Here is a 14,408-nt window from a genome sequence, read left to right on the forward strand (position 1 = left end):
ATTTTGGAAAAACACGAATATATATATATTTGTAATATATACATATATATATATATTGGCCAAGAATGGCTTTTTATATTACTATGAATAAAAATAAATAAAATAAAAACATGTAGCGGCTGATTAAATGGACCAAATTAGTCGAATGTTTTAAATTCTTAGATGTTACTCCATTCTTGACTATAGCTCAACAGTTGAAAAAATTAAATAAACTGCAACATAGGGAAGGACTGCCAGAATCAATAGTTATCTCAATTTGTTTTTTTTTAAATTTTTGTAGACAAATTTTTGAAATTATAATTTTTTTCAAACTAATTTCGTTTCATTTTACTTTGCTTAGTCATAAAATTAAACAATACATAGATTTAACCAAAGTATACCGATTTACCAGTGATAGATGTATCATGGATTTAAGCATTAATTATTTATAATTATGTAGTTTATATTTTGAGCTTATGACTATTACTTGCTAGGTTATTGAATAATATTAAAATATGGCTTTTATAAAAAATAACTTAAATTTTTAGCGGTACCGATCTTTTAGCGAATTTATTTGAACTGATTACAACACAACATTTCCCTCGATAAACTCTTTCAGATAATTTAATTTATTAACCAATATTCCATGCATAATGTTATAAATTCTTTGCTTTTGTGTTTTCAATGATAAAAGATTCAAAATATGTATAAATTTTAAGTATATTACAAAATAATAAGAAAATATATTTGATTGTATGTATGTATTAATAAATTAAAGCTTAATTTAATTATGTTTAAATAGTGTGCGTTTACATAACTTTTCACTTAATATCTTATAATGTCTTTTTAATAGTCATTTGGTTCCACTATACCGTCTGGCACTACCATTGGTTTACTAGTCATGCTAAATGGTTGCTTATTAATAGGCATCATCTCGACTACTTGTATTGGTGGTTCTTCGCCTGGCTGCAGTGGTTCTTCACCAACTAATTTCGCCAAATTGCTCTGAGCCCAACGTCCGCCGCGTCCATTTATAGTTTTATCTTCACATACACATAAAAATAGTGTATCAACAACCATCTAAATATAATAATATAAATGTTATTAACGTAAAGAAAGATTTGGAAATTATTTATTATTCAAACCGTACTTCAAAAAGTGATAGGACAATATGAGCAATAAAGAAAGAAAAGACAATGATTAATATAACGGGGGCCATGTAGAAGTTCAGACCAGGCTTGTCTTTTAATACAAAGATACCAATGAGACCTGCAATAGCAGCAACTACGATTTTTCCCAAGAATAGAATAAAATCGCCAACACTGTTGATTGTAGCGACTTGTAAAGCATTTGTGGCCATTGCATTCCATGCCTATAGATAAAAAATAATAATTAAATAATAGTATATCGAATTGAAGTTTTAAGTTTTTAATGTCTCTAATTATTTCAATCTTATTTATTAATTTAGCTTGAGGAAGAATTTTATAAAAGTTTTAATATACATATCTAATCTCCAAAGTTTTGTTACTCCATAGTGTAGCACATTCTGGGACTAAATTATGAAAAATTAACAATTTATACGAATATAAAGTGATTGAGAATACAATGGAAACTTTTTTTAAAACTATATTTCGTAATTTCAGTATATTTCTAAGATATATTAATTATTACATTATAAAGATACTAGGTTTTCTATTAAAATAATGTAAATTTCATCGTTTTTAAATATTAATGTTTAACAAAAACACATTTATAGAATGTGGTTATACTTCCTAGCATTTGCTTAACAATGGAAATATGGTTAAAATCATCAAGTTTTACCACGATTTTAGTGCAGGATTAAAGTAAAAAACGATATGTGATAAATATTCAATTAATACATCAGCAGCTCGTAAAACTACTCCAAGACAAGATAATTTAATACCAATAGAGTTAAAAAATACCCAATAATGACTCCTCGGGAGTTTATCAATAATCTGAAATTGGAAATTAATTCTGAAACTGTTAGCCGCAGGACAAATGAGGTTGTTCGTGTTGTAGCAGTTCCACTGTTTCTGATAGTTCTTTCATGGGGAAAAACGTTCGGTTCATACAAATTTCTGAAAAACCGTACTGCTTGTACACAATTTTCAAACACCCCTCAATGGTTCTAACCAATTGGTTACAATCCAATCATGTGTCCGAAAATTTATTTCTTCATTATTATACACTTCACCATGAGTGACAAGGGTATATATAAGTTTGTCATTCCGTTTGTAATTTCTGCATTTTTTTCACTAAATATTAAAAAAAAATTCAAAAAAATTTTGGAAAAAAATTAAAATTTTGTTTACATAAAAATATTTAAAAGTATTATTTTAATATGTAATTTGGTGTAGGGTATATAAGACTCGTCACAGCCGAATATAGTTCTCTTACTTGTTGTGTACTATTATTGCTGGTTTTCTTTTTCACATACAGGCGGCAAACGTTTCCGCTTGGTTTGAAACCGTGCTAATTATAGTACATACAGACAAAACCTTTAACCTGATGATGTTGCCGGTTTAAAAGATGTTAGACCCTTTTGACACTAGGCAATTTAGTTGCGCAAGTCTCTTGCCCAACAACAAAACAGTATACTAAATTTTCTTCTCCTTAACCCGACATTACCACTGACATCAGCAAACACAAGAGACTTGCGCAACTAAATTGCCTAGTGTGAAAGGGGTCTTAGGAGAAAAAATATATAACCCTAAAATTAAGCCAAAATTGTAGTCAAAGATAATTCTGTATGAATTTTTTTTTCAATACGTTACATTTCTGGACTGGAATGGTCTCGAGTAAAAAGTTTTATGATCAAAAATTATTATTTAATACGTTACATTTCTGGACTGGAATGGTCTCGAGTAAAAAGTTTTATGATCAAAAATTATTATTTAAAAAAATATAAAAAATCTTTCAACTTGAATTCCATCAAAAATTAAATTAATTTAATGAGTATTTTTTAGTAATTTAAACGGTTCAACAACATGAAATTGAAACCCTACTAACAATTTGCTTTTATATAGGTGGCTAGTTCTATTAAAGTCTACCTGTAATTTTTATTATTATATATAGGAATTTGACTTTGAAGAAGTTATTTGGTAACTGAAGTCATTTGTCATTAATGCCTTAGTTTGTGATTGAATTTAAAATTTACTAAATTCAGTTTTTATTTGATTCTAGTGAAATTTAAATTGTAACCGTAAATAATGAAATGTCCTGCAATATCCTTGTAAAGAATAACTTAAGTGACTCTATAAAATTAGATAGACAAATATAAAAAATTAAATATTACTTACAATACCAGCTGCCGGGCAGAAGTTTATTGATTCTATTGCAACCACTGTATACGCATTATGATTTAGAAAACGTATGAATTTCTCCAATAACCAAAAGCCACATATACAACATTTTAAACAGCAAGCAGCACATTCAGAACCTTTATCTTCGCCTTTCTTTAATCTAAAATACAAAGAAAATAATGTAATCCAGTAAGAAATTTAAATTTTTTTTCTTACTTGGCATATAAGTAAGTCAGAATTAGTCGCGGAATTTTGAAAATAGTTATTACAAATGAGCCTTTTGCTACAGTACCCAAATGATATTTCACCAATTTCCCAATAGCATATACGGTAGGAGTGCTGGTAGGTTTATCGAAGTACCAAAAAGCTACAGCAGCCGCTAGTGCAAATTGCTGACAGGCAAAAATAAATTCAGTTGTCCAAATAAGACCAATTACATAAATCCAGAACATGCTTTTTAGTGTTTTGGCCTCGGTGTATTCTATGGGTTGGAAGCCTGGAAATTTTCAATAAACGTTGTTAATTAAATTATTTATTTAGATATAATAAGGGTATTCATTAAAAAAAAAATTGGAAAATTACACTCTGATTTTTTAGACTTGGTTATACATAGTTTGTTAAAAATACTTTCGGTGGAATTCTTTTTCTTGTGTTTGTTGGTAGCAAGTGTAAAAAATCAGAGTGTAATTTTAAATATTTTAGAAATGAATACCCTTTTATTATTTAATTTGAAATAAATAAAAAATATTGTATATACATATATAAATAAAGGGTTCTATTAACGATAAAAAATATGAAATATTTTACAAAAGAAATGGGTTGTAAATATGAACTACAGCTAATATTAAATAAATATTTATATGAATAATGTTTATATCCTTTACCGTAGATAAGTAACTAAGAGCTATAAAAAAACAACTGCCATATGCACTTGTTTTTTCAAAATGTTTATAATAACTAGCTACAATTTTTACTTAAAAAATATAGTGTTTTTTTCTTTTTTTGCTGCAAAAACAAACTATTTTCTATACAATTCCATGTTTTTTTCTAAAACATAGAAAAGTACCGTACAAGACCTTTTTTATTATTTGTTTGTTTTTTCTTCTGAAGATCAGTGTTTTTGGAAGTTTATTGCAAGTAATGGGTGGTACACAAACGTTTTTTTAAACGCATTTTTAATACAAGAACAATGCTTTTACATTTTGATTCGGTAGTCCGGATTAGGGTCTGAAATCAATTATCCGGATTATCAAGGTTTTACTGTATATGTTACATAGAACAGATGTTGATTACCATAGATTACAACTAGATAGTTAACTGAGAGCCGAAAACATATGTCAAAAACCTAATTCATGAGAATGTATAGCATATATTTTGTTAGTGTATCACCCGTATGTGTCAATAAAGAGTTATATGCGTTTATTCTATATTGATTACAATAGCCATATCGATCCAAAAGCTAACAATTATAAAATGGAAAATTTCACAAAAAAGCTTCCATATTCTACAAAAAATAAATAATTTTTTTTAACCCGGCAATTCCCAGTGTCACCTACAGGTGACAAAGATTAACGGTAGTTTTAAACATAGAAACAGATATCACTGATAAATATTGATATTATTTATATACAGATAAGATCCTGTTTTATATCAGATTTTATTTTGGCAACGCTAGAATTTTATTAACTAGGGGATTTTTAAAAATCTTTAAGCAGTGTTTTTGATTTTAACATACTGGTGTGTGTCTTATGATAAATAAGTTGTTATAAAAATGCCAAACGGTTAAGTATCACAATAATTTTTTTTAATAAATACTGCTAGATATTCAGGCTAACAATATCAGCAAGTATTTTTAGAAAATTATTTTTTCTCTGCCCAGTGTCACCTATTGGTGACCCCGCTATAATATCGCAACTAGCTACATTTTTTTTTTATTTTAAACTTATTTATAGTGTAAACTAGACGTATATTTACTATTTTTAATAAAAACGAACTGTTTCTCCCTTTGGCGAGGGTATGGGAATTGCCGGGTTAAAGAAAACAGCTGTTTTCTAAAAGAAAAATATTTTTGGAAAAAAAATAATTTCTAACATTCTAAGGTAAAGGATATATGTATAAGTTTCGGCTCAGCCAAATATTTCTTACTCTTTTTTATAAAAAATAAATATGAATTTAGGGTGGGTCAATTTGTTCGGGTGATAGCAAAATTGGAATCTACACAAAATTCTAGGAAAATTTTCAAAAGAAAGTATGGGTCTAAAATTAAAACCAAGCTCCCGCAGAGAGACATAAAGATTTAAGATTTCACTCTGCTACAAAATAACACCTTTTTATATGAAAACCTATTTCTTTTTCCACAGCGTTTTAAAGACAATTTTATGTAGACAAAAATGAGACATTACTTGTTAAAATCGGTTTATATTTGTAAAACTTATTAAACTTTTTCGAAAAAAGTTCGAAAAAAAATGGCTGATGCATTGTCTGCGCATCAGCTGATTTGCATCAGCATCGCAAACACAGATGCGCATCAAATGCAGCGCAGTGATTGTTGCATTTCCGAAAAGGCCCCTTGTAAATTAAAAATTATACTAATATTTTTTTGGTTTTTTTTTCATGCGCTGGGGTAGAAAATACTATAAAAGGTGTTAATGAAAAGTTGAATAACTTTTACAATATTCATCCGATTTAAATAATTGAAACTATATTTTGGTAAGAACTAAATTTCCTTTATAAATTTTTTTAAACCTTCATATCAAAATAAGCAATGAAATATGTCTAACATCAAAATTTCTTAACTGTGTATTTTTTTTAGACCCATAGTTTCTTGGAGAAATTTTCTTAGAATTTTTCGTAGATTACGTTTTTGCTATATGTCTGTTGACCCAAAAAAATTGACCCACCCTAATGAATATATGTACAACTAGTACTAAATCTATCAAAAATATGTACATATTTACTTCAAGGTCTAAAATCACTTACATATGATGTTAATGTTTGGTTATTTATCCAAAGGACGTAGGATATGGGATATAATTTTTTAATATACAAGCATATGTATATAAATATATTTATATAGAATAAAGTGAGGCGGTTTCGGTTATATTATATATGATGGGTAACACAGTAATTTTTTGTTTAAATATATACATACTTTTTGTGCCTGTATTTGTAAATGTAACATCTGTAGTGGTAGCGTGGGCTGCAGTATTGTCGAGAGGGGCAAAGGGATTCTTATCTCCAGGAGCACTTGCAGTAGCTATACAGATGACAACTAGTACCCAAAAGGCTAAGAATATCGCTAATACTATAAAAGCTAATAGAGGTGCTATAATAAGTCCTGGCAAATTCATCATACATTTTCCAGATTCTTCAAATAACGCCGATAGACCGGAAAGTTTATTTTTTAAGTAATATATAATGACTATTAATATTATCTGAAATAAATGTATATATATAGGTAAATAAATTTTCCAAAATTTAAATTAAGTTTTATACCATTGTTATAGTTGCTAAAACGGCCAGTGTAAATACGGCTTGTTCATTACGAACAAACTCTTCCAAATATGAGAATTGAGTGTTGATCTGTTGTTTATGTTTAATGCTATAATATGCATACCACAAAGCTCCACATAAACCAATACTGGCAATTATAACTAACACGCAAATAAGCCACGACACAATACGCGAAAGCCAATGCATTAGAGTCACCAGGGCAATAGAAATCACTGGAAGCCAAATTAAATTAGTTAATAATAAAAACATTCTGTATTCCTTTAATATAAATATATATGTATGTATGAACTCGAGCCACAATTGTATAATATATGCAACCGTTACTCTACGCATACTTACGAAATGATATGCCACATATAATTGCAATGTAATGCCATGTTGCATATATATCGCCCAAAAATTGTTGAGCAGCATCCCAAGAGTTTAACATTTTGTACATATCCTGAACTGGAGCATTTTTACTCTTCGGAACACATCGGTGTAAGACAGGTGTACTTTTTTGTATATAAAAAAATATTAAAAAAACACAGTCATTATAAATATTTTAATAATCGTAGGCATAGGGTAGAACTAAAGGTGCAATACAATGATTTACATGTATTTTGGTGTTGCAAGTCTTAGGTTTTTGACAGCAGACTTAATATATTTTATTCTATGTTCCTATGCTTAATCGTCAAAATTGTCACTTCTGTATACTTTGTGGTCGCAGTCTATGTTTACCTTCAATCGTAGGTCTTAAGGTAGGGTCACACATGACAAATATTTGACGAAAAATACGTAACCACTAATGTAAGTCTTAATGTAGTCTTAAGGTAGGGTCACACATGACAAATATTTAACGAAAAAGACGTAACCACTAAATAAAATATATTTGAATTCTTTTATTTATTTCAAAAACTTATTTTACTTTGGATGATTCAACACAAATAATTTAGTTTTATTTGATGCTGTTTGATCTTACAAAGCAATTGTAAGAGAAAACACATCAAACAAATTTGTGCTTAAAAAAGTGGTTACGCTTTTTTGAGCAAATATTTAGTTTAGCTTCAATCATTAACGTTATGTAGTCTTAGTATTTTATTAGCCTTGGTATATCTTCAATTGTAGGTTTATGTAGTCTTAGTAATACATACTAAAATAGTAGTTGTTTATGTTGACTTAGTTTAGCTTAAATCGTAGGTCTTTATGTAGTCTTAGATTAGTTCCAGTCGTATGTATATATGTAGTCTTAGTTTAGCTTAAATAGTATATCTTTATGTATTTATTTAGCTTCAATTGTATGTCTTTATGCAGTCTTAGTAAGGCTTCAATAGTAGGTCTTTATGTAGTCTTAAATTAGCTTATATATGTATGTCTTTATATATTCTTAATTAAAATTCAATCATATGTCTTTATTAACAACTACTTTGTTGTATATTAATTTACCTTTCATAAATTGGAAAATCAGGACAAGGTCCTAAATAGTTAAACAATTTTGATAAATCACCCTGTTTATCATTCGCTATAATTGACATATTAAAGTCGTAGCGACATAGATTATTTTCGGTCTTTAAATAATAATCGTATACATCTTCGCGTTTATTTAATGTCGTTTTTGGACACTCCTTAACACATACTTTAATTGAGTCCTTTAATTTTCGAACATCAAAATATAATAGGTGGGGTTTATCGATTGTATTTAAACCAGAAAGTGGATAATTTGGATAACGTTCATTTTTTTTAACACCGCACGTATTGCCAAACGAGTCATAACCATTAATGACACGCAAAGGATTTCCATAGACAAATGAAAATATTGCAATAACAATCTGTAAAAAGATAATTTTAATAATTAATTTCTAACGTTTTATGTGTACATTTCAATGCAAGTAAGAGTAAAACATTATTTGGATGTGACGAATAATAAATACACTTCACTTAAGAATATGATAAAATAAATTATTGCTAAGGTGTCGGTATGGTATAATCTATAAGGTATGCTCTATGTCTATTCTCTATGGTTTGTATCGTTGTCCGTCGTAATTTTTTGTTTAATGTTTTGGTCATAGAGAATTATACATAAAGACGAGACACTCCGATTTGTCAAACAAAAATACAACAAATCATATGTTTGATACAATAACAAAATACATTGACTAGCATGTATTTTGTTGTTGCAAGAGTTAGGTTTTTGACAACAGATTTAGGTGTTTGACAATTACGTCTCGTCTCTATGTTACCCTATGGTTTTGGTTTTCTTTCGAAAAATGTTTGAAAAATATTTATGACAGAACGTACAACGCTACGACACCGATTGTGAATTGGAAAATTATATTTTTTGGTTTAAAATATTGTAGGGCATATTCATATATCGCCCATTTGCTGCAACGTCGTCATAACTCAAAAAATTTAATTTTTCAGGAAACGCATTTATAGTTTTTAAACCGATATATTTTTTTAATTTTTTTAAGGCAAATAACAAACAAAATGAAATATGTCACTTTTCTAGATAACTTAACGATGTTGAATACACTACTAAAATATTACGTTACTGCAAGTAATAGAAAATAGGTTATGAAATTAGGACAAAACGCTTCTATGGCGATCCTGTGTTTAATTTTAGAAGTTCACAATACGTTGTCAGTTATTAAAACAACTTATTTACTATGTAATGGTACTATTATGAATTTTGGGTTTTTTGAATTATGACATTGTTGCTGCAAACGAGCGATATCTACAATTTATTCATAAATTTAAACAAACACAAATAAAAAAGTCAAATAATGTTTAATTTGTTATAATTTCATAAGGTTATACTTTCTTCATAAGTACATACATACATATGTATGCAGATAAAAGGTTTGTAAGTATTTTTGAAAAATAATCCTTGATAATAAATGTTAACATTTGTTTAATTTAAATTCATGTTAATGTGGCTTCGCGTTCGAAACTAAAAATTATAAATTAATCATAAATACATAAGTACTTAGATAAATGTTTCGACTTTTTGTAGATGGATGAATAAAACTAATATTTTTACACTTAAGTTTTGGGAAAATATATAAATGATCTTACCTATTCATACTAGTTACATTTGATTTCGTTGTCAGATGTAATACAGTTTTAAGACAATTTATTATTCTTTAGATACATTTTATCCTAATCGATAGATATTTATATATATAAAGCAGAAAACAGAATAAAATGAATTGAGAACCATTTCTCATTCTAATAATGTTTTTATACCCTTCAGCTTCGTGAGAAGGGTATATATAAGTTTGTCATTCCGTTTGTAATTTCTACATTTTTCATTTCCGACCCTATAAAGTATATATATTCTGGATCCTTATAGATAGCGGAGTCGATTAAGCCATGTCCGTCTGTCTGTCTGTCCGGCTGTCTGTCTGTCTGTTGAAATCAATTTTCTGAAGGCCCCAGATATCTCCGGGATCCAAATCTTCAACAATTCTGTCAGACATACTTTCGAGAATTTTGCTGTTTAAAATCAGCAAAATCCGTCCATAAATAACGGAGATATGAGCAAAAATCCGAGACAACCTCTGAAAATTTCATCAAAAAACACAATGTATTGCATGCTTTGACAAAAAAACAACAAAACGTATGTTTGGATGTGCAAGCTTTGTGTATTTTGTTTTTTTTGTGTTTTGTTTCTTTTGGCGTTGTTGTTGTTTTTTATACAACTAAACTTTTGTTTTGTTGTGTGTTGGTTTTTTTGACAAAAAAGCAACAAATCGTATGTTTGGATGTGCATGCTTTGCGTTTTTTTGTTTTTCTTTTGTGTTGTTTCTTTTGGCGTTGTTGTTGTTTTTTATACAATTAAACGTATGTTTGGATGTGTGTTGGTTTCATTGCCTTGCGTATTTTGTTTTTGTTTTTTCTTTTGGTGTTTTGTTTCGTTTGGCGTTGTTGTTGTTTTTTGTGTTCTTGATAAATTTAGGATGCTGTACGCTGAAAGTGGGCAATGTACATACATATATACTAATTATAAAAAATAATAATGCATAGCCGAATATAGCACTCTTTCTTGTTTTTTTTAAATTACTTAATTTTTTATAGTTGAATATTTCATAATTTCATTTGCATAGAGAAATATACATAGAGAGGAAGGAGGGAGAAATATGAATGGAAACAAATATTCTCTTTTCACATATACGGGTGATACAATTATCTTATTTAAATAGGTATAACTTTTTGTATAAAATATCCTCTTTCATAGTACCTAATTAAAGAAATTTATAAGTAATTTTTGTACTAAATTCCAAGTTTAGTTACTGATAAATTCACTGAAATTTATGGTTGGGGGATAAGATAGTTCCCATGCGCATTTCACTGGTTGCTTAGGCCAAATTGCCATTTTAATTAATTACTCATTTTTTATTTCCGTAGTTGAGATTATATAAATTTACATAAGAAATGTAATATTAGTATCCAGGTGCATGTATGTAATTAAGTGGTGCTAAAAGTTTTTTTAGGTTAGCTTTTGTTTTCGAGATATACCGTTATTTCGAAAATGAAGGAGGTTGCACATCATACAGTGACGGACAATACAATAGTATCACTACATATGAATTCGATTAAAGCGGTAAAACTACAAAATTTGATTTCAAAATTTAAAATTTGTTCATTATATATTAATGCTCATAACGTAAACAATAAATAGAAAAAAATAAAATAAAAAAATAACACATTCTTATGTTAAAAACGATGTGAAATCTAAAAGACTAAATAAAATATGCGACATTCAAATAGAATCAATCAGTCTTAAAATGATTAAAAATAAAAAATCATCATAAGAATTCGTTGTTTTCTTAATATTTTGTTGCATATCAATTATTTCTAATAACAGCATCAAATCTTTTGGGGATTGAATTTAACAAACTTTCGCATGTAGATCGGGAAATTGCATACCATATTTCCTGAATTTTCTGCCAAAGTTCTTCCTTGTTTTTCAATTTTTCAGGTCCGAGTTTGTCTTTTACTATTTTCCATAGGATTTAAATCTGGTTATTGAGACGGCCATTCCATAACATGAATTTTGTTATATAAAAACCATTTTTTGGCAAGACCTGACGTGTGCTTTGGGTCATTATCTTGCTGGAAGAGCCATTTTAAGGGCATATTCCATTCTGCATGTGGCTTTATAACATTCTCCAAAATATTTACATATAAGTGCTTATCCATATTTTCTTTAATCCAATAAATTGGACCAACGCAATACCAAGAAAAGCATCCCCATATAATAATATTTCCCCAACCCAAAATATTGGTAGTGATTCTATTGTAATGTCCGTCACTGTATATTCGCGTAGCCCAAAAACGGTTTAGCTCATTGAATAAATTAAAAAAAATCAAAATTTCTCAATTTGAATTAGTTTTTTCTTAATATAAAAATGTATTTCTTAATTTAATTTTTATTTTCACAATATTAATTTCAATTGTGTTTTTCACAACATTAATTTGCTATTCCGGATTTTAATATTTATTTACAATTTCTATTTTCATAATATTAAATTGGATTTCTCATCTTCAATTTATATTTTCCCAATACAAATTTGGATTTTCTCAATTTCACTCGGTGTAGTTTCACATAAATATGTCGATGACAAATGTATTAATAGCTTCAAAAAACAAGCGGACCTTTTGCAATATATCAACCAATGTTTTCGAACAAAAGTTTTATTTCAATTGATCTTTTGACCCACATACACAATAATCAAGAAGTATTCATGATATAAAATAGATATTTAGTACCCACCATCAAAAAAGATGCCGGTACATTGATTATGTCATTCCATTTGTCGCACATTAGTTTATTTATTCTGGGTCCTCATAAGATGTTGAAAACACGATAGGACCTAAACAAAAGGACATAGCTGCCTCAAATACTCTCTGTTGATAAGGTTTGTTTGATATTGAAAATGGACAATATCCCCCGGAATACTGTTTGAGATGTCATAAAAATGTTTATTATGTGACAATCCTCATTCAATTTTGCAAAAATTAGTTCAAAGTACTCTGAAATTATACTGTATAGTATGGTGAAAATCGGGCAACATTTTTCAATAGTTCCCATACAAGGTCCCTCTCAGAAAATTACCTGAACATTCATAATTGTCTTATAATAATTAATATCGTGATGAAGTTGTATATCAACTTTAATCTTTCTACCAACTTTTGTGAGGATCGGTCCATAATTACCCCTACCCCCCACATATAAATCTTATATCTGAAAAATATTTTACTGTCACATATTGATGGTGGGTATACAATATTCGGCTGTTCAAATTGTGAACGTACCTTACGGTTTTGGAGTTGATAAGTAACAAGTAACCACAACATTGTGAATTCCGCTAATGTATTTTCTTCTGCACTACTTATGTATATTTAAACAGTCAATTTATAATTTTTAATAAAGTTATTTATTTACTTCATTACTCAGACATTTTCACACATCATCATTATAATAACAAGTAAATAGACTTGATGCATATTGTAATACTTACTTATGTATATTTTGTGTACACACATACTTATGTATTGAGATTTTCCCGCCGCAGAATCAAAACACAGTACATACAAGCATTTTTCTTATTTTAAGAAAAATGATTCAGTTCAGTAACACAGAAACTCAACATCTCTTCCACCTTCCCATCTTTGGATAGAACATTGACATTATGTAGATATATTTATACATTACATACATACATAAGTACACAGATATAACTAAACGCATATTAAACAATAACATTCTAAAGTTTGTTCTTATTGTCTATGGCTATGACGCCATACGTTAAGGCGTTTCTTTGAAATTTAATTTTTTGCTAGTTTTCGATCATTTTATGAAATTAATTTAACACACTTATACTAATTACATATTCAGAAAGCTACTATTGGAGTAAAATACTTGTAAAACTTACCAAAAAAAGCCAAAATAATATAAAAGTAGCCAACCAAAATGTATCTGTACACGTTCGATATTTTGGACGATTTTGTTGTGGTTCCTCTTCGGAACTTGCGTTACATCCCATTTTTTACGTTCCAAATGAGACAATTTTATTTATTTTTAATAATAATGTTTTCACTTTCTATTAATCACACCACAATACATACACTCCTTATTAAGTTAACTTTCTATTGTGCCTTTATGAATTAATACCACATAACACCGCCACTAACTATGAGTTACTTCATCTGGTGGTAATTTATATACAAATAAACAACAACTACTTGTTTATGATGTTTTGACCGTATATATTCAGTGTTGTGAGTATTTTTTCAGTTATCATCCCCCGTTAACGTTTTTGTATTCCCAAAACTCCTCAATAACATGTTACTAGACCCAATTATGAATTGGACCTTATAAATGAACCATGACCGTTATAAAATGTTGTAGTGTAATTTTTAATTTATATGAAACTTTATTGAGCCAGATTTGAAGTCATTACTAAACATTTTTTTGGCCAATTATGGGCAGACCACCACTTATGGCAATTTTACATTAGAGGCTTAAAAGCCGACACAATTTCTGCAGTCAAGCTCCGTTTGTGTTTGAGCTCTCTTTACAGTCCTGGAAATTGAAATATATTTTCCCCA

General features: G+C 28.7%; 1 protein-coding gene across 1 annotated transcript; it reads right to left on the reverse strand.

Moving 5' to 3' along the window:
- Window positions 1–575: 575 nt before the first annotated feature.
- On the reverse strand, window positions 576–13,989 carry Ctl1 (choline transporter-like protein 1). The gene is made up of 9 exons (XM_065506584.1): window positions 13,733–13,989; window positions 8,241–8,623; window positions 7,155–7,309; window positions 6,798–7,027; window positions 6,454–6,736; window positions 3,519–3,798; window positions 3,300–3,462; window positions 1,130–1,351; window positions 576–1,059 (listed from the first exon to the last, which is right to left on the reverse strand). Exons 1-9 carry the CDS (start codon window positions 13,841–13,843, stop codon window positions 826–828), a joined length of 2,061 nt encoding a protein of 686 aa, XP_065362656.1. The 5' UTR covers window positions 13,844–13,989; the 3' UTR covers window positions 576–825.
- Between the last annotated feature and the right edge of the window lie 419 nt (window positions 13,990–14,408).

This window comes from Calliphora vicina, chromosome 3 (genome assembly GCF_958450345.1).
Source record: "Calliphora vicina chromosome 3, idCalVici1.1, whole genome shotgun sequence".
Classification (NCBI taxonomy): domain Eukaryota; kingdom Metazoa; phylum Arthropoda; class Insecta; order Diptera; family Calliphoridae; genus Calliphora; species Calliphora vicina.

Excerpts from the sequence above, each read along its gene's own strand:
- Ctl1 (XM_065506584.1), bottom strand. The coding sequence starts at position 13,843 with ATGGGATGTAACGCAAGTTCCGAAGAGGAACCACAACAAAATCGTCCA. Across the intron at positions 7,310-8,240 it reads GATTTTCCAATTTATGAAAG|TACACCTGTCTTACACCGAT; the intron begins GTAAATTAATAT and ends TATACAAAAAAG. Across the intron at positions 6,737-6,797 it reads TTTTAGCAACTATAACAATG|ATAATATTAATAGTCATTAT; the intron begins GTATAAAACTTA and ends CATTTATTTCAG.